General features: G+C 41.8%; 1 protein-coding gene across 1 annotated transcript in view; it reads right to left on the reverse strand.

Moving 5' to 3' along the window:
* Nucleotides 1–5,590, reverse strand: part of plekhb1 (pleckstrin homology domain containing B1) — a 116,591-nt gene extending 111,001 nt beyond the window's left edge. The window contains exons 1-2 of the mRNA XM_072262809.1: nt 5,554–5,590; nt 5,087–5,239 (exon numbers count right to left, since the gene is read on the reverse strand). Of these exons, the coding sequence (XP_072118910.1) occupies nt 5,087–5,239; nt 5,554–5,590 (190 nt within the window). The remainder of the gene's footprint in view (nt 1–5,086; nt 5,240–5,553) is intronic.
* Between the last annotated feature and the right edge of the window lie 16,192 nt (nt 5,591–21,782).

Genomic DNA, 21,782 nt, shown 5'->3' on the forward strand with positions numbered 1-21,782 from the left:
TTTCACCTATTCCTACCAACCATCATGTCATACAACACCCTTAGGTTCCTGTTGACCTATTTTCTGCCCCGTTTGTTTTCGTCTGCCATGATGTACACCAGCATTCCCTTAGGCCCCCTTACAATGGCCCATTCTGCATTTTTGAATGGAGTGAAAAGATTTTTATCACAGATAAGAGGGGTAAGCCTGAATGTGTTTCAATAGACCGCCTTAAACCAGCCCACCAGAATTTGGAGGATTCCACAATCATGCCCCTGGCATCACAACACGACCATGAGTGTGCCAACTCTCACTGGATGAGTCAGAGAACTCGTTCACCCATGGAACATACGACCTGAGCCGGGCAGCTCATCTGTGCTCTGAACAGGCTCACAATGCCAGTTTTAATGAATTCTGGGGAGGCCTGTGTAGGGGAATGTAATTGGTGGAAACATACTGAATTTATAACCGTCAACCACCAATAGAGGCTGGTCTAACACAATGAGGTAATTATGTAAACACGAGGAATTCCGCAGATGCTGGAAATTCAAGCAACACATATCAAAGTTGCTGGTGAACACAGCGGGCCAGGCAGCATCTCTAGGAAGAGGTACAGTCAACGTTTCGGGCCAAGACCCTTTGTCAGGACTAACTGAAGGAAGAGCTAGTAAGAGATTTGAAAGTGGGAGGGGGAGGGGGAGATCCAAAATGATAGGAGAAGACAGGAGAGGGAGGGATGGAGCCAAGAGCTGGACAGGTGATTGGCAAAAGGAGTATGAGAGGATCATGGGACAGGAGGCCTAGGGAGAAGGAAGAGGGGGAGGGGGGGAAAACCCAGAGGATGGGCAAGGGGTATAGTCAGAGGGACAGAGGGAGAAAAAGGAGAGTGAGAGAAAGAATGTGTATATTATGTAAAGAACTTTTTGCGCATTTTTTTGTTCAAGTTTTGGAGTTCAATAAATGCATTGTTACAGTTTTCTTAAACTTAAAATGCTTCAAGTCGTGTTATTTGCGTAAACCTACAAGATCACTCTCATTTTTCCAGCGTCTAGAGAATATATATTGTTCAGAGCACTTGAAATCGCTATTTCAATGGAAACCACTGACAGAAATGCAATTGTGTTACAGTCAGGAATGAAAGTGAGTATGAACAAAATTACAACGTTTAAACAGAAACCAGCCTGACCAAACAAATTGTGTTATCATTGTAGCTGGGGCTCACGTATATCAGGCCAATGCAGATTTAAAGGCAAAATGTGCAGAAAATGCAACAAAGCAGGACACATACAAAAAGCATGTCACGCAGTTAAAAATAAATGGACTGCACAGGGAAGAGAAAAACGTAAAAGGTAAGTGGCAGTTTCAAGTAAAGTGCTAATCTCATGCTGTTGATGAAAATATCTGATAATGGTGGAAGTGACGCAGGACTGTGTTGCCTTGAGATTAACAAAGTGGAAACTTACAATAGACAGGCAATATGACTTACACCAGAAGTGAACAGCAAATGAATTAAAATGGAATTGGACACTGGCTCAGCTGTTTCAGTCATTCCACAAAGTGAGTTTGATCGGCATTTCAAAGGTACTAAACGGAAGCCTGCAGTTAACCAACTAACAACTTATATTGGAGAGAAGATAACTCCAGTGTGCATGAGATGTGTATCACTGACATACAACAAGCAACAAGCCACATCAGGCTTTTATGCGGTAAAAACTGGAGGGCCAGCATTATGGGAGTGTGATCGGCTGTGACATCTAGAACTTGATTGAAGATCCATCCACCATTTGCATGCATCTGTCTCCATGTTGTACACCATGAACCAGCGGCCGGCAGAGGGCAAACAGGTATTGGTGTCAACCTCTGTGCCTCTGGTTAGAAAACATATTGGACCAAAGAAGTACCATGCTGCTCAAAGGAATTTGAAAATGCAGAAAGCAGTCATCCGAATACAACAGTTTTTGTCGGCAACGTATCTGAGAAAGCTACTGATATGTTAATCAGGCAGTTACTTGCAAAATGTGGCTTGGTTTTAAACTGGAAGAGAGCTCAAGGAATTTCAGGAAAGTTGCAAGAATTCAGTTTTTGTGAGTACAAAGAATCTACTTTGCATGCATTAATGTTATTGCATGAACTTCAAGTGGGAGACAAAAAGCTGTTTGTAAAAGTAGATGGAAAGACCAAAGCCCAGCTGGATGAATGGAAGGCCAAAAAAAAGGTGTCAATGGAGATACAAAAACAGGATTTGTCAGATGATGTTGTGGATGAGGAAAGTAAGAGGAGAGAGCAGATCATAAAGGGAGCAATAAAAAGGGTTAATAAGAGAATACTCCAGCGAACTAAATGCACCTTCATAAGATCAAGATGTACATTCTAGAAAGGAAAAAAAAGAAAAAGAGCAGGATAAAGAGAGAAAAAGAAACCGAGACCAGGAGAGAAGCAAGAATCGAAGTAGATCCAGAGAGACAAGCTGAGAAAAGGAGAAGCAAGTTGTCCAGACCCACTTCCTGCAGTCTCAGAGGGAGGAGGCCCAGAATCTAAGATTATTTTTACAGCCACGGTTCTCACCTGCCGAGCAGCGCAACCTCCCTTGTCAGGAATGACGTTATCCCACAAGAGTAAGAAATCTTCCACAACAATTAAATCTTTAGACCTGAATGGGACAATTTAAAATTTACTGTGCGCTGGTTGTCTATGTAGCTGTTTTATTATATCATATACTGTGTATATATTATCACACAAACTCTTCTCCCTCCTGCCATCTGGCAAAAGGTACCGAAGCATTCAGGCTCTCACGACCAGACTGTGCAATAGTTTCTTCCCCCAAGCCATCAGACTCCTCAATACTCAGAGTCTAGACTGACATCTACATCATTTATTATTATATTGTAATTTGTCCTCTACTGTGCCTATTGTCTTATTAATTAATGTACTGCCCTGCACTGTTTTGTGCACTTCATGTAGGTCTGTAGTCTAGTGCAGTTTTTATGTTGTTTCACATAGTCTAGTGTAATTTTGTGTTGTTTCAGGTAGCACCAGGGTCCTGGAGGAAAGTTGTTTCATTTTTACTGTGTACTGTACCAGCAGTTTATGGTCGAAATGACAATAAACTTGACTTGACTTGAGATGCATTCTATATTGAGTTGGCATTTATGGCTAACAGGGAGGAGTGTTGTGTATTTAATATTTCAGTAATATTTGAATAAAATTGTAAATATATTGATTGAGTAAGCATTCTTTATTTGTTTACATAATTCATTATGGTTATTTGTAAAAATACGTGAATTGCATACATTGTGATGCTACCATGTGATATGTTTACACCTCCCTTAAAGTAAAAAACAAAGTTGGACTCGTAGTCTGAACTCTCCATGTTTTCCTTCCAAGTAGTTTTATGTTTGGAGTTACAAAACATAACATACAGCATGCCTTTTCCATTCTAGCTCTCCTGACTTCTGGCTTCTGTATTATGTTGCCAAGATGCAACCATGTGAAGGAAAAAAGAAGGCAACAATTGTGGGGTGGGGGGAGGGGCCTCAGGAAATATTACATCAACTAATTTTTAAATAGGTCACTTTTACTGTTCTACTCAGTTCCAATGAACTTCCTGAGCCATCATCTCAAAAAAAAAGCAAGGCGAGCCTTCCAAATACAAATGAAAATTCTGAACCTGTGTCAGTCTACTGGAATCTTTCTTTAGAATCCACCATTACGGAACCATTTCTCATGCCATCCATCCTCGTAACCCAAGATAGCCAAATTGTGTTGAATTATGGTTCCTTGTGTTGTACCCCAACATGAATTTGGAAAGCCCCAAACTCCCCTCTTTCTATTGCCTCCTCCACTGCACTTCACAGTAAACACTTTAAATCACTTTTATAATGCTGTTTACATTGTACTTATGTACATTTTACTCCATGTCTGTACTTCTAACTTTATTTGTATATATGTCCTTATTCTGCATAATTATTGAAGGTTGTCAGTTTTTGTTGCATGTAGCGCTAACACACCACGGCAATTTCCTAATGCATGTAAAAGTATATAGCAAATAAAGTTGATCCTTGGTCCATTATAAACAAGATGTCCTACCAACAGTATGAAATGGATTCAAATCAATGTCTCAATGCCATCAACTACTACAGGGTCATATAAGATCACATGGGACATATGGATTGGAAACTGGTCACTCAATCTAAGCATTTATCCAATTTTCAAGCTTTTTGTCTTTCTCTATCTATTAGTGCAAAGTTCTATCCAGTTCTATATAACTTTGGATGTGGAAGCATTGGAAAGGGTACAGAGGAGACTTACCAGGATGCTGCCTGGTTTAGAAAGTATGCATTATGATCAGAGATTAAGGGAGCTAGGGCTTTAATCTTTGGAGAGAAGGAGGATGAGAGGAGACATGATAGAGGTGTACAAGATAATAAGAGGAATAGATAGAGTGGATAGCCAGCGCCTCTTCCTCAGGGTACCACTGCTCAAGACAAGAGGACATGGCTTTAAGGTAAGGGGTGGGAAGTTCAAGGGGGATATTAGAGTAAGGTTTTTTACTCAGAGAGTGGTTGGTGCGTGGAATGCACTGCCTGAGTCAGTGGTGGAGGTGGTGGAAGCAGATACACTCGTGAAGTTTAAGTGACTACTAGACAGGTATATGGAGGGATTTAAGGTGGGGGCTTATATGGGAGGCAGGGTTTGAGGGTCGGCACAACATTGTGGGCTGAAGGGCCTGTACTGTGCTATACTATTCTATGTTCTACGTTCTATGCTCTACATGCTTGTCCAGTCTATGCTTGAATGTGTCATTTGCACCATTCTCTGTTGAAGCATATTCCATATTCTCACCAGTCTTTCAGTCCAGAACTTTCTTCAGAATTCCCTACTAGAATTTCTTGGTGACAACCTGATACTGATCACCTCAGTAGCAATGTTCTCTTTCTAAGCCACTCTATTGAAACTTCTTGTAATATTAAAGAAAGTTCCATTAGGTCAGCCGCCTCCAACAACCTCTCTTTCTCAAGAGAAAAATGATCTAATTTGTTCAGAAAGCTGTTCGCCAGGGATTGAAACAAATCGTTATTAAACTTACAAAGTGACAGGAAATATTTACCTGTGCATTCATATCCCACCTTTACACTTAAGCAATTTATTTTTAGATGGATTCTGTCTTCCAGTTGATTGCGATTTTCATCTTGATAATAATAAAGGCTACCATCCAGCCATAAATCAAACCAGTTCCTCTTCCATCGTCGAAGAACTGAGCCTACAGACACACATAACATATATTCATCAGCTGGCCTTGTTTACTATTGAACTTTAAAACAGTTCAATTAAAATAAAGCTTCAAATAAGACAAATAAAGAAAGCTCCTGCCTCTTAAAAGTCAAAAAGGGGGCAGTTTCATATCGTATAGGGGTTTCCTCACAATTCTTTCAAAATTAAAAGCTATGAAAGTAATTAGAAACATAATTGATTTAAATACTTGTTATAGATATGTAATGAAATATAAGTACAACCATTTTAACTTCTTTTAAGGCTTCCCTTTTGAAAATGCAGAAATGAGTTAAAAGCACTGACTTTGTCTCCACAACTGGCCACTCTTCACCAGGGCCATCTTCGGTCATCCAAAAGAAGGGATGCTCACCCAGCGGGATCCGGGACAACTTCCTTGTTTCTCGCCTGGTTTGCCACTGAATTTATCTTACTCCGCACACTTACACTGGAACAATTTACACTCGACACCTCAGAGAAAGACGGCCTCTTCTCTTAATCCTGATCCCAATGACCGGATTAGGATTTATCGTCACTGGTTGATCCAGCTACTGAAGGCAAGAAGCTTCTAGAAAACAGGTGGAGGATGTTTTGCAATCTCTCTCACACACACACACACACACACACACACACACACACACACACACACACACACGAACATACGTTATTCAGAAACAAGTTCTGTTTCTGCCGCTCCACACAAAACAAAGTATGCATTTCTTTGTTATTCGTTGCCAGGCTCCCCAGACAAGCAATCACCTAGAGCTGCCTTCAAATACAAGCAATCAATTATTAATTTAGACATTATAAATTGAAAAGAATTAATTTAAAAAAATAGGTTAAAATTAGTTTTTAATTTCTAAAACACACCATTCGCATCCAGGCACTTTCTAATAAATTTCAACTATTATGTATAAGAAAGGTAGACAGTTTAAAAGCACATTGATAGAATTTATTGAGATTCAGCATGCAATAGGCCCTTCTGGCCCTCTGACCCGCGCCGCCCAGCAATCTCCCAGTTTAATCTTAGCCTAATCACAGGACAATATACATTGACTCATTAGCCTACCAACCAGTACATCTTTGGCCTTTGAGAAGAAACCAGGGCACCCAGAGGAAACCCATGCGGTCATTGGGAGAACGTACAAACTCCTTACAGGCACTCCAGCTCCTGTTATTACTGTGTGTCAACCCCAAAGTATTTCACACCAGAGACTGTGATCGCAACAATAGAGGCATTTAACTGTAAGGGATTCTTCTTTCATGTTACTTGCTAAGGCTAATAAAATGGCTTCTCTGTAATGTTAGCTGCTGAGGTAAGGGGTTCCCTGTAGCAGCATGTTTTGGTTATAATTACTGACAACGGGACTAGTATTCATTTACTAACCACTTGGGACAGATGTTATTCTTTCTTGTGTATCCGAAAGCTGTTGTTTGCACAGGATTTGGCCAGAACACGCCATGGGGATGAAGAGAGAAGACGCACACGAAGAGATGCTGTGAGCTGGCTAGCGGAGCGGACCCCGAGCGGGGGCTCGGGACCCGGCAGAGTTCAGAGGAGATCGGATGGTGGAAAGTGGATATTGCGTGAGCTCCAACTAATTACTTGTGCACAGACTGAATAAAGATATAATGGCGCCTTTTTATTTTATACTTTGGTTCTCTATTAACCCCATAGTTCAAGTAAGAGTTATAAAATCTTAATTATTTAATCGCATCCTGTGTACAGCTTGTCATTACGGGGTACTGATTTGAAACGGGGCATATCGCACAGCATTCACCCAAACGAGGTTTGGCTGGGCAGGGGATATCACCCCTCGATCATACCACTAGACTAAGCTAGGGTTACATAACTATTCTTAATTGGGTGAAGCATGAAGATTCTGATTTTTTGACACAGAGTGTTGTACTCCAAAAACTTCCTTCACTGGACATGTTTTGACAGTGTCCTTGCATACACTTGTGACATGTATCTTGGGAGCTGCAGTCTTAAATGATGGACGCACATTTTGCCTCAAATGTTTCTTACCTGCCGGCACTAACATGTCCTGCACTAGATAATCAGTAGGGAGCAAAGCAAAATTTATTTACTGAAAAAGTAATAGGCTGACAATTTCTCCAGTCTTCAAAGTTCAAAGTTAATTTATTATCAAAGTACATAGACTGTATGTCACCGTATACAACCCTGAGATTCGTTTTCTTGCAAGTATCAACAGTAAATCCAAGAAACACAAATGAATCAATGGAAGGCTGTAACCAAAAGGACAGACAAACAACCAGTGTGCAAAAGACAACAAACTGCACAAATACAAAAAATGATACTAATAAATAAATAAACAACACATATCAAGAATAAGAGATGAAGAGTCCTTGAAAGTGAATCAATAGGTTGTGGGGTCAGATCAGTGACGGTGTGAGTGAAGTAGAGTGAAGTTATCCTCTCTAGTTCGAGCCTGATGATTGAGGGGTAATAACTGTTCTTGAACCTGATGGTGTGAGTCCTAAGGTTTCTGTACCATTTCCCTGAAGGCAGCAGTGAGAAGAAAGCCTGGGCTGGGTGGCAGGAGTCTCTGATGATGGATGTTGCTTCTTGTGTCAGCACTCTATGTAGATATGCTCAGTGATGGGGAGGGCTTTACACGTGACGGACTGGGCCATATCCACATTTTGTAGGATTTTCTGTTCAAGGCCACTGGTGCTTCCATACCAGGCCATGATGCAACCAATCAATATAGTCTCCCCTCCATACCTAAAGAAGTTTATCAAAGTTTTAGATGTCACGCTAAATCTTTGCAAACTCCTGAGCAAGGCAATACCATGTTTTCTTCGTAATTGCACTTAAGTGAAGAGTGATATCTCTGAAGAATTTAAAATTGCTGACCCTCTCCACCTCTGATCCCTCAACGAAGACTGACTCATGGATCTCTACTTTCTTCCACCTGAACTCAATAATCCGCTCTTTTGGTCTTGCTGACATTGAGTGAGAAGATGTTGTTGTGACACCACTCAGCCAGATTTTCAGCCTCCTATATGCTGATTCATCACCATCTTTGGTTTGACCAATGACAGTGGGGTTGTCAACAAACTTAAATATGGCATTGGAGCTATGCTTAGTTTCACTAAAGCGAGTATAAGCGAGTAGATCAGGGGGCTAAGAACACAGCTTTGTGGTGCACCTGTGCTGAGGAAGATTGTGGAGGAGATATCGTTGTCAATCCAAACTGACTGGCGTCTGTGAGGATATTGAAGATCCAATTGCACAAGGAGTTATTGAGGCCTAGATCTTGAAGTTTGTTGATTAGTTTTGAGGTGATAACAGTATTGAATGCCAAGCTGTAGTCAATGAAAAGCATCCTGATGTACGCATCTTTGCTGTCCAGATGTTCCATGATTGAGTGAGGAGCCAATGAAATGGCATCTGCTATGGATCTGTTGTCATTTTAGGCAATTAGGAGTGGGTGTAAGTTACTTCTTAGGCAGGAGATGATATGTTTCATCACCAACCTCTCAAAGCACTTCATCACTGAGGATGTAAGTGCTACTGGATGATAGTCATTGAGGCAGGTTACCACATCTTTCCTAGGCACCGGTATAATTGAAACCTGGTGAAGCAGGTGGGTATATCAGACTGCCGAAGTGAGAGGTTAAAGATATCAGTGAACATTCCAGCCAGTTGATCAGCATAGGCCTCTCGTTCTCAGCCGGGTACTGGTTCAGGGCCGGATGCCCTCATGTCAGCCTCAGAGGCTGAGATCACAGGATCATCAGGGGTTGTGAGAGTTTGTGAAGGTTCCTCTAGGTTTTAATGCTGTAGGTCTTGATTACTGAAGCCAATTCAGTTAGATGAATTGAATACTTATATTATGTCAAATAGGACACTTGTCATCGATGCAGATTCAAATTATGGGCAAAGATAGAATTTGTGCCAGGGTATTGTAGAAGACTCCAAAGTAGGTTACATGGTCAGCACAACATTGTGGGCCGAAGAGCCTGTAATGTGCTGTAAATTTCTGTTCTATGATCTATGTTCTACATTCTTATCCAAGACTGTATGCAGAACAAACAAGATGATACTAGCAGTTCTGAGTCACAAACATGGAGTTTCACTCCAGGTCTTTAAGTTATTTAATTGAACAAGTGGACTAGAATTCTAAAGCGGCCAAAGGTAAATTCATGAGGCACATCAAAGATGCAGAAGCAGAGAGAGAGAAGCCCTTGACAAAAGTTGGACGGGTAAAGGTGAAAGCAAGCAAGGGCAGCCACATACAGTTGCAGAAGAGAGATCTTTGAAGAGGTTAGCATGATCAGGTGTGAGAAAGAGTAGAGGAAGGATGTGAAGGAGAGAGAAAGAGTATGATGATCATTTGTTTTTGAGGGCTGGGTATTTTGACAGGGCATATGAGGAATATTTGAGTACTAATGTAAAAGTGAGCAAGGTTGCATTCAGGACAGGAAGGGAGATGAGGTCGAGTACAGGGCTACTCTAGGAAACTCTGTCACATGGTGTGAGCAGAATTATCTGCAGCTTAATGTGAAAAAGACTAAGGAGCTGGTGGTAGACCTGAGGAGAGCTAAGGTACCGGTGACCCCTGTTTCCATCCAGGGAGTCAGTGTGGACATGGTGGAGGATTACAAATACCTGGGGATACGTATTGACAATAAACTGGACTGGTCAAAGAACACTGAGGCTGTCTACAAGAAGGGTCAGAGCCGTCTCTATTTCCTGAGGAGACTGAGGTCCTTTAACATCTGCCGGACGATGCTGAGGATGTTCTACAAGTCTGTGGTGGCCAGTGCTATCATGTTTGCTGTTGTGTGCTGGGGCAGCAGGCTGAGGGTAGCAGACACCAACAGAATCAACAAACTTATTCGTAAGGCCAGTGATGTCGTGGGGATGGAACTGGACTCTCTGACAGTGGTGGCTGAAAAGAGGATGCTGTCGAAGTTGCATGCCATCTTAGTCAATGTCTCCCATCCACTACATAATGTACTGGGTGGGCACAGGAGTACATTCAGCCAGAGACTCATTCCTCTAAGATGTAGCACAGAGCGTTATAGGAAGTCATTCTTGCCTGTGGCCATCAAACTTTACAACTCCTCCCTTGGAGGGTCAGACACCCCGTGCCAATAAGCTGGTCCTGGACATTTCATAATTTACTGGCATAATTTACATAGTACTATTTAACTATTTATGGTTCTATTACTATTATTATTTATGGTGCAACTGTAACGAAAACCAATTTCCCCCTGGGATCAATAAAGTATGACTATGACTATGACTATGGATATGAACAATGGAATTTAGGTGAGGTGGAGTTTTGTGGGTGGTGCAGCTTGGTAAAGCAAGAAGAAGAAAAATTTGCAAATTGAGTCATCTCCATTGAAATACACAAGTAATTAATTTACAGTGCCAAGCTTCAAGACAGAACAGGGTCTGCAACAGCTAGCAACTTATTTGTCACTAAAATGGTAACTGATTCATCCAATAATAGCTACTGTACCCCAGCTAGAGATGAGAAAGTCTTCAAAACAGGCATTGGCCATTTATTATTTCTCTCAGCTGGTGAAAATTCACCATGCAAAAGAATGGAGAAAGTTGAACTGTAAAGAAAATGATTTATAATTATATACCAGATAAGCAAATCTGAAAACAGTTACACTTGTGATGTCGTCCCAGAAGTTAAACTGCGTGAATATTAGCATTTCCTTCAACACTCTGGACCATCAGAAAATTGTCTCTGACTGCATCAACTCTGGAGAACTCCCATCCACTGCCAGCAAACTCATAGCAGCCTTACCAATCTCCCCCACCCCCCCCCGCCTCACCGTCAACAATTTCTCCTTCAGCTTCTCCCACAAGGGATAGCCATGGGCACCTGCATGAGCCACAGCTATGCCGGCCTTTTCAATGGCTTTGTAGAACAGTCTGTGTTCCAAGCCTTCCCCTGTAATGCTCCACAACTCCTCCTGCACTACATTAACAACTGTATTGGTGCTGCTTCATGCACCCATTCTGAGCTCTTCAGTTTCATCGACTTTGCCTCTAACTTCCACACTGCCCTTAAATTCACTTGGTCCATATCTAACACCTTTCTCAATCTCTCCATCTCTGGAGACAAACTGTCGACTGACATATTTTATAAACCTACCAATTCTCATGGCTATGTTGACTATGCCTCTTCCCACCCTGTCCCCTGTAAAAATGCTATCCTCTTTTCTCAGTTCCTTCATCTCCACTGCAACTCTTCCCAGGATGAAGATTTCCATTACCAGGACATTAATGATATCATCCTTCTTCAAAGAATGGGGCTTTCCTTCCCCCACCATTGATGCTGCCCTCACCCGCATCTCCTCCATTTCCTGGACATCTGGGCACCTCCATCTTTCCGCTGCCTTTACAGGGATAGAGTTCCTCTTGTCCTCACCTACCACTCCATAAGCCTCCACATCTAACACATCATTCTCCAAAACTTCTAACATCTTCAACAGGATCCTACCACCAAACACATCTTTACCTCACCCTCCACTAGCTGCTTTCCACAAAGTTCCCTTGTCCATTTGCCCCTCCCCACTAATCTCCCTCCTGGCACATATCCCTGCGAGCAACAGAAATCCTACACCTTCCCATTCACCTCCTCTCTCGCTTCTATTCAGGGCCCAAACAGTCCTTCCAGGTGAGACAACACTTGACCTACGAATCTGTTAGGGTACCCTGCGCTCCTGATGTAGCCTCCTCTACATTGATTAAACCCGACTTAAGTTTAGGGCACAGCTTTGACGAGCACCTCCGCTCCATCTGCCAAAAGCGGAATTTCCCGATGGCCAACTATTTTAATTATTATTCCTATTCCCGTTCTGACATCTTGTTTCATGACCTTCTTTTGTTATGATGAGGCCACTTTCAGGATGGAGGAGCAACACCTCATATTCTGTCCTGGTAACCACCAACCTGATGATATGAACGTTGACTTCTCTTTGTTATTTTTTTTCCCCTTCCCGCTTTGGGCCCCCTATCTTAGAAGGGATGTTCTGATGTTGGAGAGAGTTCAGAGAAGATTTACGATTCCTGGAATGCAGGCGCTAACATATGGGGAGCGTTTGTCGGCTCTTGGACTGTATTCATTAGAGTATAGAAGAATGAGAGGGGATCTCATAAAACATTTTGAATGTTGAAGGGGTTGGACAGAGTAGATGTGGAAAGGCTGTTTCCCCTGGTGGGTGAGTTCAGGACAAGAGGCCACTGTCTTAGAATTAGAGGGTACCCATTTAAAACAGAGATGAGGAGAAATTTTTTTAGCCAGAGGAACATGGATTTATGGAATTCGTTGCCACATACAGCTGTGGAGGCCCGATCACTGAGGGTGTTTAAGGAGGAGATTGATAGGTAACTAATTAGTCAGGGTTTCAAGGGATATGGGGAAAAAGCTGGAAATTGGAACTAGATGGGAGAATAGTTTAGCTCATGGTGGAGTGGTGGAGCAGACTCGATGGGCCGAATGGCCTACTTCTGCTCCTTTGTCTTGTGATCCCTTCTTCTATTCCCCACTCTGGCCTCTTACCTCTCCTCTTCACCTGCCTATCACTTCCCTTTCATGCCCATTCTTCTTAACTTTCTCCCATGGTTCACTCTTCTCTCCTATCAGATTCCTTCCACCCACCTGGCTTCACCTATCACCTTCTAGCTAGCCTCTTTCCCCTTCCCCCACCTTTTTATTCTGGTGACTTCCCATTTCCTTTCCAGTCCTGGAGAAGGGTCTCGACCCAAAACGTTGACTGTTTATTCCTTCCCATAGATTCTACCTGACCTGCTGAGTACCTTCAGCATTTTGTGCATCTTGGTTAGTACTTTGTTAGAAAAATGAATAACAGAATTGCACATGACCTGAAGACATGGGCCTAGATTTTGCAATGAGTGACAGTTTTATCATGGTCTTTGCCAACAGGCGTCAATCAGGATCTAGTGATCAACACAAGACAGTCTACAGATACTGGAAACCTTAAGCAACACACACAAACGGCTGGAGGAGCTCAGCAAGTCAGGCAGCATCTAGGGGAATAAACTGTCGACAATTTAAGCCAAGACCCTTCATCAGGACTGATGAAAGGTCTCTAGGCCTGAAATGCTGACCGTTCCTTACTCTCTACAGAAGCTGGCTAACCTGCTGACTCCCTCCAGCAGTTTTTGTATGTTGCTCAGAATCTCGTGATCTCTGTGGCACAGGTTACCCTTTCCTGGTGCCAGTTCACATCAGGAACTTGCTCCCTGATGCTGTGCAGACATGATGGAAAAAAACACAAAGTAAATAGAAAAATTCAGCTGAAAGATCATCGTTTTGATCTGCTAACTCCGCACCTCTCTCCAAATGTGTTGCCAATTTTGCTGAACTGTACTCTTTCAGGTGACTTTTCTTTCTTTTTGATTTTCAAAATCCACAGTATTTTGCTTATATTTCACATTGTTGCTACTTTGTCGATCACCAGAGACAATTCTGATACTTCTACATTAAATTATATATGTGTCAGGTTGCTGGAGCAGGGATCCAACCAGTACTGTGCACACAGTGATATTAATTGAGTAACAAATCCTGAGGTGCAAACAAAGTCAGCATCAAAGTTCAGGCAGAGATCAAAACATCCGGAGAATTCCAAAAACCAGAATCGGGAAACAGGCAGAGTCGATATTCAGACAGACAGAGTACAGATACAAATGCTGGAAAGGCTCAGGAAAATTCAGTGGTACAATCTGGCGACAAACAGCTGAAAACACAGGACTGAAACACACTGAGCAATAAACAGAGAGGCAGATGATAGGTGGAGCACAATGAGACACAGTGGCAGCAATACAGGTAATAATGAGAAACAGGTGAGAGATGGAGTACTCAGTAATACAGGGGCTAGAGTAGAGCAGGAGCAGGGTCAAGAGCACATGGCAATACAAAACCACAGACTGACAGCTAGGGGGAAACACACAAAAAGACAGAGTTCAGCTGGAGGTACTGACAATATGTGTGCAAGTCCTGAAATAATTATCATTGTCATGGAATAATGATGAGGGACTCTTTAGTTTTACTGACAACACCATGGCAAATGTAGGCTATTAAGTGAAAGCAAGAAGTGCCAGACATACTAGGATTGAATGATCATTGGCCTGAAATGTTAACAGTTTTATTCATTCAAGGGGTTTACAGTTATGAGAGAATCATAGTCATACAATACAGAGTTGTGTATGTGAAGGTGGTAGGAACTGCCTTCTTGAACTGCTGCAGTCATTGAGGTGTTGGTGCAGTTAGGGAGAGAATTCCAAGATGTTGGCCCGGTAATGGTGAAGGAATAGCATTATGTTTCCAGGTCAGGATTGTGTTTCACTGAGAGGGAGCTTCCAGACAATGGTACACCCACACTTCTGCTGTCCTTCCCCTCTAGTTGGTACAGGACATGCATTTGGAAATTGGAGTTGTTTCTTCTCTCCAAAGGTGCTACCTGAGCATTTCCAGTACTTTATGCCTCAGATTTATAGCATCTACAGTATCTTTCTTTTCAATGAGCTGCCAAGTATTCACATCTTAATATCTGTCTACCATTTATATCGGTCTCAATATTTCCACTATCCAACAATGAAACAAAAGCTGCCTCAGTGAGATCTGCACTGTGTGAGTTAACTCACGATCCATGACCATTTCAGTTTTATTTTACCATCTTGCTTTAAAAATAATTCTCATAAGATTCAAGTGTTCCTCCATTTAGTTTATCCAACTCTTGTCAGGTACATAATATGCTTTCCCACAAAGATCTCACTTCTGCCACAGATTATTAGCTAACATATACTCAGTGACCACTTTACTAAGTAGTTCCTGTGGACTTTTGCTGCTGTAGCCCACTCACTTTAAGGTTTGATGTGCTCTGTGTTCAGTGATGCTCTTTCGTACACCACTGTTGTAACACATGGTCGTTTGACTTACTGTCACTTTTCTGTCAGCTTGAACCAGTCTGGCCATTCTCTTCCGACTCTCTCATTAATGAGGCCTTTTCACCCACAGAACTGCAGCTCACCGGTTGCTGTTTTCAAAATTTTTTCTCACTCTAGGGATGAGTGCGCATGGAAATCCCAGGAGATCATCAGTTTCTGAGATACTCAAACCACCCTGTCTGGCAGCAACAATCATTCTACTGTCAAAGTCACCTAAATCATATTTCTTTCTATTCTGATGTTTGGTCTGAATAACAACTGAACCTATTGACTAACAGTCCCTCTCATTTTTTTCCTAGCTCTGCAGACCAATCATTGGTCTGAGCAGGAAGTTTTTAAATGGCCTGAAAACTACACGTCACTTACATTTTTTTGTAATATGTATACTATGAATATTTATAATGAAAATTTTAAAATCACATACTTCTGATTCTATTTATTAATTGAAGAGTATAATGAATTACAGTACAACAAAGACTTTTTCTCATCTGTCTTTTTTGCAGCTGGGCGGCAATAAAGGCTATGTGCATGGGAGCATTTCAGTTACAGCGTGACTGCGCGGCTTAGAGGGAACAGCGCTCTTAACCATGTCTGCATGCTTTTATGTATTGAGTTGTTGCCACATTATTGGCTGTTCAGATACTTGCATTAATAAGCCAGTGTACAGGTGTTCCTAACAGAGTGGGTACTAAGTGTACTAGTCCTTTTCCAAAGGCATGCATCATATCTTTGGTTGTAAAGAGATTTATCAGTTCATATGGTTGTTAGCACAGAAGAGCCAAGGGAAAAAAAATCCATGAAAATCTTTCCCAAATGACTGAGCCACAATGTCATCTCTGCACTGATCTTTCAAGGTGACATTGTCAGCCATACTGATAGAAGTGTTAAACAAAACACAATAAATTGCATTGATGTTGTTACCTGTGCTACATTAATCCACGTCCTCTTCTTATAGTACATTGTTAACAGGGTGTAAATTAAAATATGATTCTTTTAAATAGCATTAGCAGCATGATCAAAGCACTGATTGTATTAAGGCTCTAGTATCTTAGCAACATTGACATTGAATGCATAAGTTCCACTTTGAAAATTTCCAGGGGAAAACTCGGCACTATTGTCAATGCTTTGATTGATTATACATGTTCCAAATTTCCCAGTGGCTTCGAGGACTCAGTCTCCTTGAAGCTTTAAAGCATAGATTTAAATAAATGATTTTTTTTTCTAGTATAGCAACTTAGGTGTAACTCATTGCTGGAGATAGTTGTTGGAGCAAATTTTTGGAAAGGTAATGGCTAAATTAGATATCACTGGAAAACTGGTAGTGTGTTGTGTGATTAACAAATACTCATTTAACAAGGTGAAGGATACACATAAGTTTCATGCTTAAAGCTCTTTAATATGACCAATAAATTGCCAAAACATTGATGCAGTCGTGAAGAAGGCAGGCCCTCAACGATACTTCATGAGGAGTTTGAGAAGATATGGCATATCACCAAAGACTCCAGCAATTTCTACACGTGTACGTGGAGAGCATTCTGAACATGACTGAGTTTTATTTTACTGGACTCAAACTCAGATTTACCTATCACAGGTACATCGAAACATACAGTGAGTTGCGCCATTTGCAATTAACTCTTTGGAGTTTCCGAGGATGAGAGGCGACTTGATGGAGGTTTATAAGATTATGAGAGTGGTGGGTGCCTGAAATGCTCTGCCAAGGGTGGCTGATACGACAGGGACATTTAAAAGAATCTTAGATAGGCACATTGATGTAGGGAAAATGGAGGTCATAGGCTATGTAGGAAGGAAGGGTTAGATTGATCATGGAGGAAATTAAAAGGTCAGCTAAACATTGAGGGCCAAAGGACCCGTAATGTGTTATCCAGGGTTCTAAGTGTGTGTGTGTCATCTGCACACTGCACATCAATCACTGAAGTTTGAGTAATCTTAGATCTGGGATATAGTTGCCATATTGAGACCTTCTGTTGGTCAAGGTCAACCAAGGATATTGTGTCCTAGCTGTCTATGTGATATACAAGCCAGGGCAGCATGATATAGAGATCTAGATGTTGCCTATGCAGCAAGCTCCCCCTCTCCATGGAGCTGATGAATCCAAAAGAGTGGCAGAGACTGATGCAGTTTGGCACCAGTTGGGTCACAGGAGCTGCCAGTCAGTATTGAACTCAACGTAGGACTGCCTTAGGGATTCCAGGTCTGAATTTTTCCTCTGGGTTTACTCCCGAAGCCTTCCCTATGAGTGGATATAGCCGCAATTCAGTGGAGTTTTGAGATCAGTTTTCCTTCTCCTAGATGAGCTGCCAACTAAAACTGATGAGCCCCATCTGCCTGATGCAATTGGTTTTAAGGCACCAGTAACCCACCTCTGCCCCTCCATCCTGTCAATAGAAATGATTCTACCAGGTTTAATAGCTAAGCCACATGTGAAGGCCAAGAGATGGATTTGGTTGTCAGAGGCTATTTAAGGCGCAAACCATTGGGAGCATTTAATAGATACTGGGAGCTTATCCTCACTACCTCCCCCAGCTATGACAACCTTAAGGAACCTAGTTGCCATGGTGAGCAGCTAGATGGAAGATTAGTTCCACTTTCATGGAGAACTTGTCAGAAGTGAGTTCCAACATTGCACCAAAAAAGATCGAAGAACATATTGTGGAAATGATGCAGCCTTGTGTGATTCAGGTCTTCAATGGCAATAGTTCTGTTGTAGGTCCTTTGGATAATATCATGGCTTGTATGCAGCCATGGAGTAAGTGTAAAATGGCTGAGTTCTGTGGAATACTGAATTTGATGAAGGTGATTCAATCTCTCCAGACTGTTGAAGTGAACAGCTTTGACAAGGTCTAAAATGGCTATAGATAATCACTAGTGCTATACCCTGATTCTTCCATGGAGGTGTTGTTTGACTCATGCTCACTATGCTTCTGGAAGAATGGAATCTGAGCTCCATTTCGGGGAGTAGCTGTTAGTTGGCGGCACATCATGGCCATTCCCTGCTGGAGGATATTAGCTCCTTAGATAGGGTAGAGCTGCAATCTTCTCCCATGATGTCACCTTCAAATCAAATCACTTTCAGCAGCACCAGTCATTGAGGATTCCTTCTCCATGGTAGGCTCATACAGAAAGTCAGGAGACATGGGATCCGGGGAATCTTGGCTGTGTGGTCACAGAAAGTGGTTGTAGATGGAGGTTGGTGACCAGTGGTATTCCACAGGGACCTGTTCTGGGACCCTAGCTATTTGAGATTTTTATAAATGACTTGGATGAAGAAGTAGACGGTTGGGTTAGCGAGTTTGCACATGACACAAAGGTTGGTGAAATTGTGGATAGTGTGGAGTGTTGTTGCAGGTTGCAATGGGACATTGGCAGGCTGCAGAACTAGACTGAGAAGTGGCAGATGGAGTTCAACACTGAAAAGTGTGAAGTGACTCATTCTGGAAGGATGAATTTGAAGGCAGAATGTAGGTTTAATGAAAGGGTTCTAGGCAGTGTGGAGGAACAGAGAAATCCTGCGTTATACGTAAATAGGCCCCTCAAAGTTGCCATGTAAATTGATATTATTGTTAAGGAGACACATTGGCCTCCATTAATCAGGGGATGAGTTCAAGAGCCATGAGGTAATGTTGCAGCTCTATAAAATCCTGGTTAGATCATGCTTGGAATATTGTGTTCAGTTCTGGTCACCTCATTATAGGAAGGATGTGGAAGCTTTAGAGATGATGCAGAGGAGATTTCCCAGCAGGCTGCCTAGACTAGAGAGCATATCTTATGAATGTAAGTTGAGTGAGCTAGAGCTTTTCTCTTTGGAGTGAAGGAGGCTGAGAGGTGACTTGATAGAGGTGTACAAGATGATGAGGCATAAATAGAGTGGATAGTCAGAGTCATTTTCTCCGGACAGAAGTGGCTAATACAAGGGGGGATCATTTTAAGGTAATGCACATAAAATGCAGGGCTTCTTCTTCCATTTCTCTCATGATTCACTTTCCTCTCCTATCAGATTCCTTCTTCTCCAGCCCTTTACCTTTCCCACTCACCTGGCTTCACCTATCATATCCTAGCTAGTCCTCCTTCCCCTCAACCCACCTTTTCACTCTGGTGTCTTCCCTCTTCCTTTCTAGTCCTGAAGAAGGGTCTCAGCTTGAAATGTCAATTCCACATTTTTCCATAGATGCAGCCATCATTTTGGATTTTCAGCATCTGCAGAATCTCTTTTGTTTATAATTTTAAGGTGATTGGAAGAAGGCATGGGGGGATGTCAGAGGTAAGTTCTTTACACAGAGAGTGTGGGTGCTTGGAATGCTCTATCAGGGGTGGTGGGAGAGGAAAATGCATTAGGGGCATTTAAGAAACTCTTAGATAAACACGTGGATGATCGAAAAATGGAGTTCTATGTAGGACAGAAGGGTTAGATTGCTCTTAGAGCAGGTTGAAAGGTCAGCACAACATTGTGGGCTGAAGAGCCTGTACTGTGCTGTAATGTTCTATGCTAAAATCAGAAAATGCTGGAAATACTTAGCAAGTCAGGCTGCATCTGTGGGAGATAACAAAGCCAACTTTCCAAGATGAAGAACCTTTATTCTGATGAAGCATCTCCAACATGAAATATTAACTCAGTTTCCTTTCTCACAGATGCAGCCTCACCCGTTGTGTATTTTCAGCTTTTCTGTTTTTTTACTGAAAAACTTGGGATCTTTAAGAAGCAAAATTGCGGAAAGCCTTTGTGATGTAAGTTACCAGATCTTATCACCAACTACTTTGATGGTGCCAATGCAAATTTCCCTTATGTTGGGAAGTTTAATTGGGCCCTCCGTGATCTGGATGAAAGTAGAATGTTGAGGTAGCTCTAAGGCCTGTGGACATCCTTTTCGTATCTGAATGCTTCAACGTCAACAGCCAAAGTTTGACACTGAGGGCTTTTGAGGCAGTTTCAGTAATGGCTTCCAGAATGATGGAAATAGACACTCTAGTCCCTTGTGTCCGTGATGCCAAAGAGTAAGAACTTTACCCCTTTCCTCAACATTTATAAGCATCGAATCCTTATGAATAGGATTGCAAATGGGCTCTCAGCTAAGGCCTGGACAACCAGCTGGCCCCAGCTATATAACTGGCAGGTGTTGAAGCATGGCATTCAGAAAAGCATTACATAAGTGTCTGTACATAATACACTTTTGCACAGATCACACCAACTTTTACTGGAATAGTATCTTGGCGTAGAGCCGTTTTTAAAGAAAGTGGTACCTTTGTAACCAATCAAGCTTAGACACTTTGCTGAAGTAAGCAGAGAAGCCAAGGAGAATCAATTAGAATATTTAGTATATATATATATATATATATGAAAAGTGAGAGAAGAGATTAAGAAAGTAATGTAAAATAGACAGAAAATGTTTGAGTTCTGAAAGCTAATTTTCAGTTCGTGAGAAGGAAGGATTAAAAATTAATGTTCTCTAGAATGGACAAATTCTGACATTTCCCGATAAGTTTAGTGGCCATAGAGCATGTAAGTTATTGCAACTTCAAACTATATTTCATTGCAACATGATACTGGAACAAGGGACATTTAGAGGACTAAGACGATTCAGATTGGGAATTTCTACATTTAACTACATTTAACTGTGAAGTGTGTATCACAGAAGTCTGACTTACCTCTCAATAATGGAGATCACTGATAGCCTCCATTCTACTGCCAATATATCAGGGCCAGTGATTTTACAGGTTTTCCAAAACCCTCTTTAGATGAATTGCTCACCTTCTAATAGTCATATGTTTGTTCTAATCATATCATTTTTAAATTGGCTACATTTCCTTCATATACTTTATTGAACAGAGATTTGACAATGGCTTTAATTCCCCATATACCTTTGTCTTAACTGGAGCATAGGATAGATATTTGGAAAGTCACAAGATTTTAATACGTGAAGAAAACTATTTGGTACATCAAAATGTATCCATCCAATAGAATTCTAGAAATCACTAAACTGTAGCATTCAAAGTCAAAGTAAATTTATTAGCAAAATACACAAACACCTGCAGATGCTGGAAATTCAGCCAGCACACACAAAATGCTGGTGAACGCAGCAGGCCAGGCAGCATCTATAGGAAGAGGTACAGTTGATGTTTCGGGCTGAGACCCTTCGTCAGGACTAACTGAAAGAAGAGATAGTAAGAGATTTGAAAGTGGGAGGGGGAGGGGGAGATCCGAAATGATGGGAGAAGACAGGAGGGGGAGGGATGGAGCTAAGAGCTGGAAAGTTGATTGGCAAAAGGGATATGAGGCTGGAGAAGAGAGAGGATCATGGGATGGGAAGCCTAGGGAGAAAGAAAGGGGGAGGGGAGCCCAGAGGAAGGTGGAGAGCAGGCAGGGAGTTACAGTGAGAGGGACAGAGGGAGAAAAAAAAAGAAAGAAAAAAAGGGGCAAATAAAGAAATAACAGATGGGGGTAAGAAGGGGAGGAGAGGCAGTAACAGAAGTTACAGAAGTCAATGTTCATGCCATCAGGTGGAGGCTACCCAGACGGAATATAAGGTGTTGTTCTGCCAACCTGAGTGGGGCT

This window comes from Mobula birostris, chromosome 7 (genome assembly GCF_030028105.1).
Source record: "Mobula birostris isolate sMobBir1 chromosome 7, sMobBir1.hap1, whole genome shotgun sequence".
NCBI classification, from domain to species: domain Eukaryota; kingdom Metazoa; phylum Chordata; class Chondrichthyes; order Myliobatiformes; family Myliobatidae; genus Mobula; species Mobula birostris.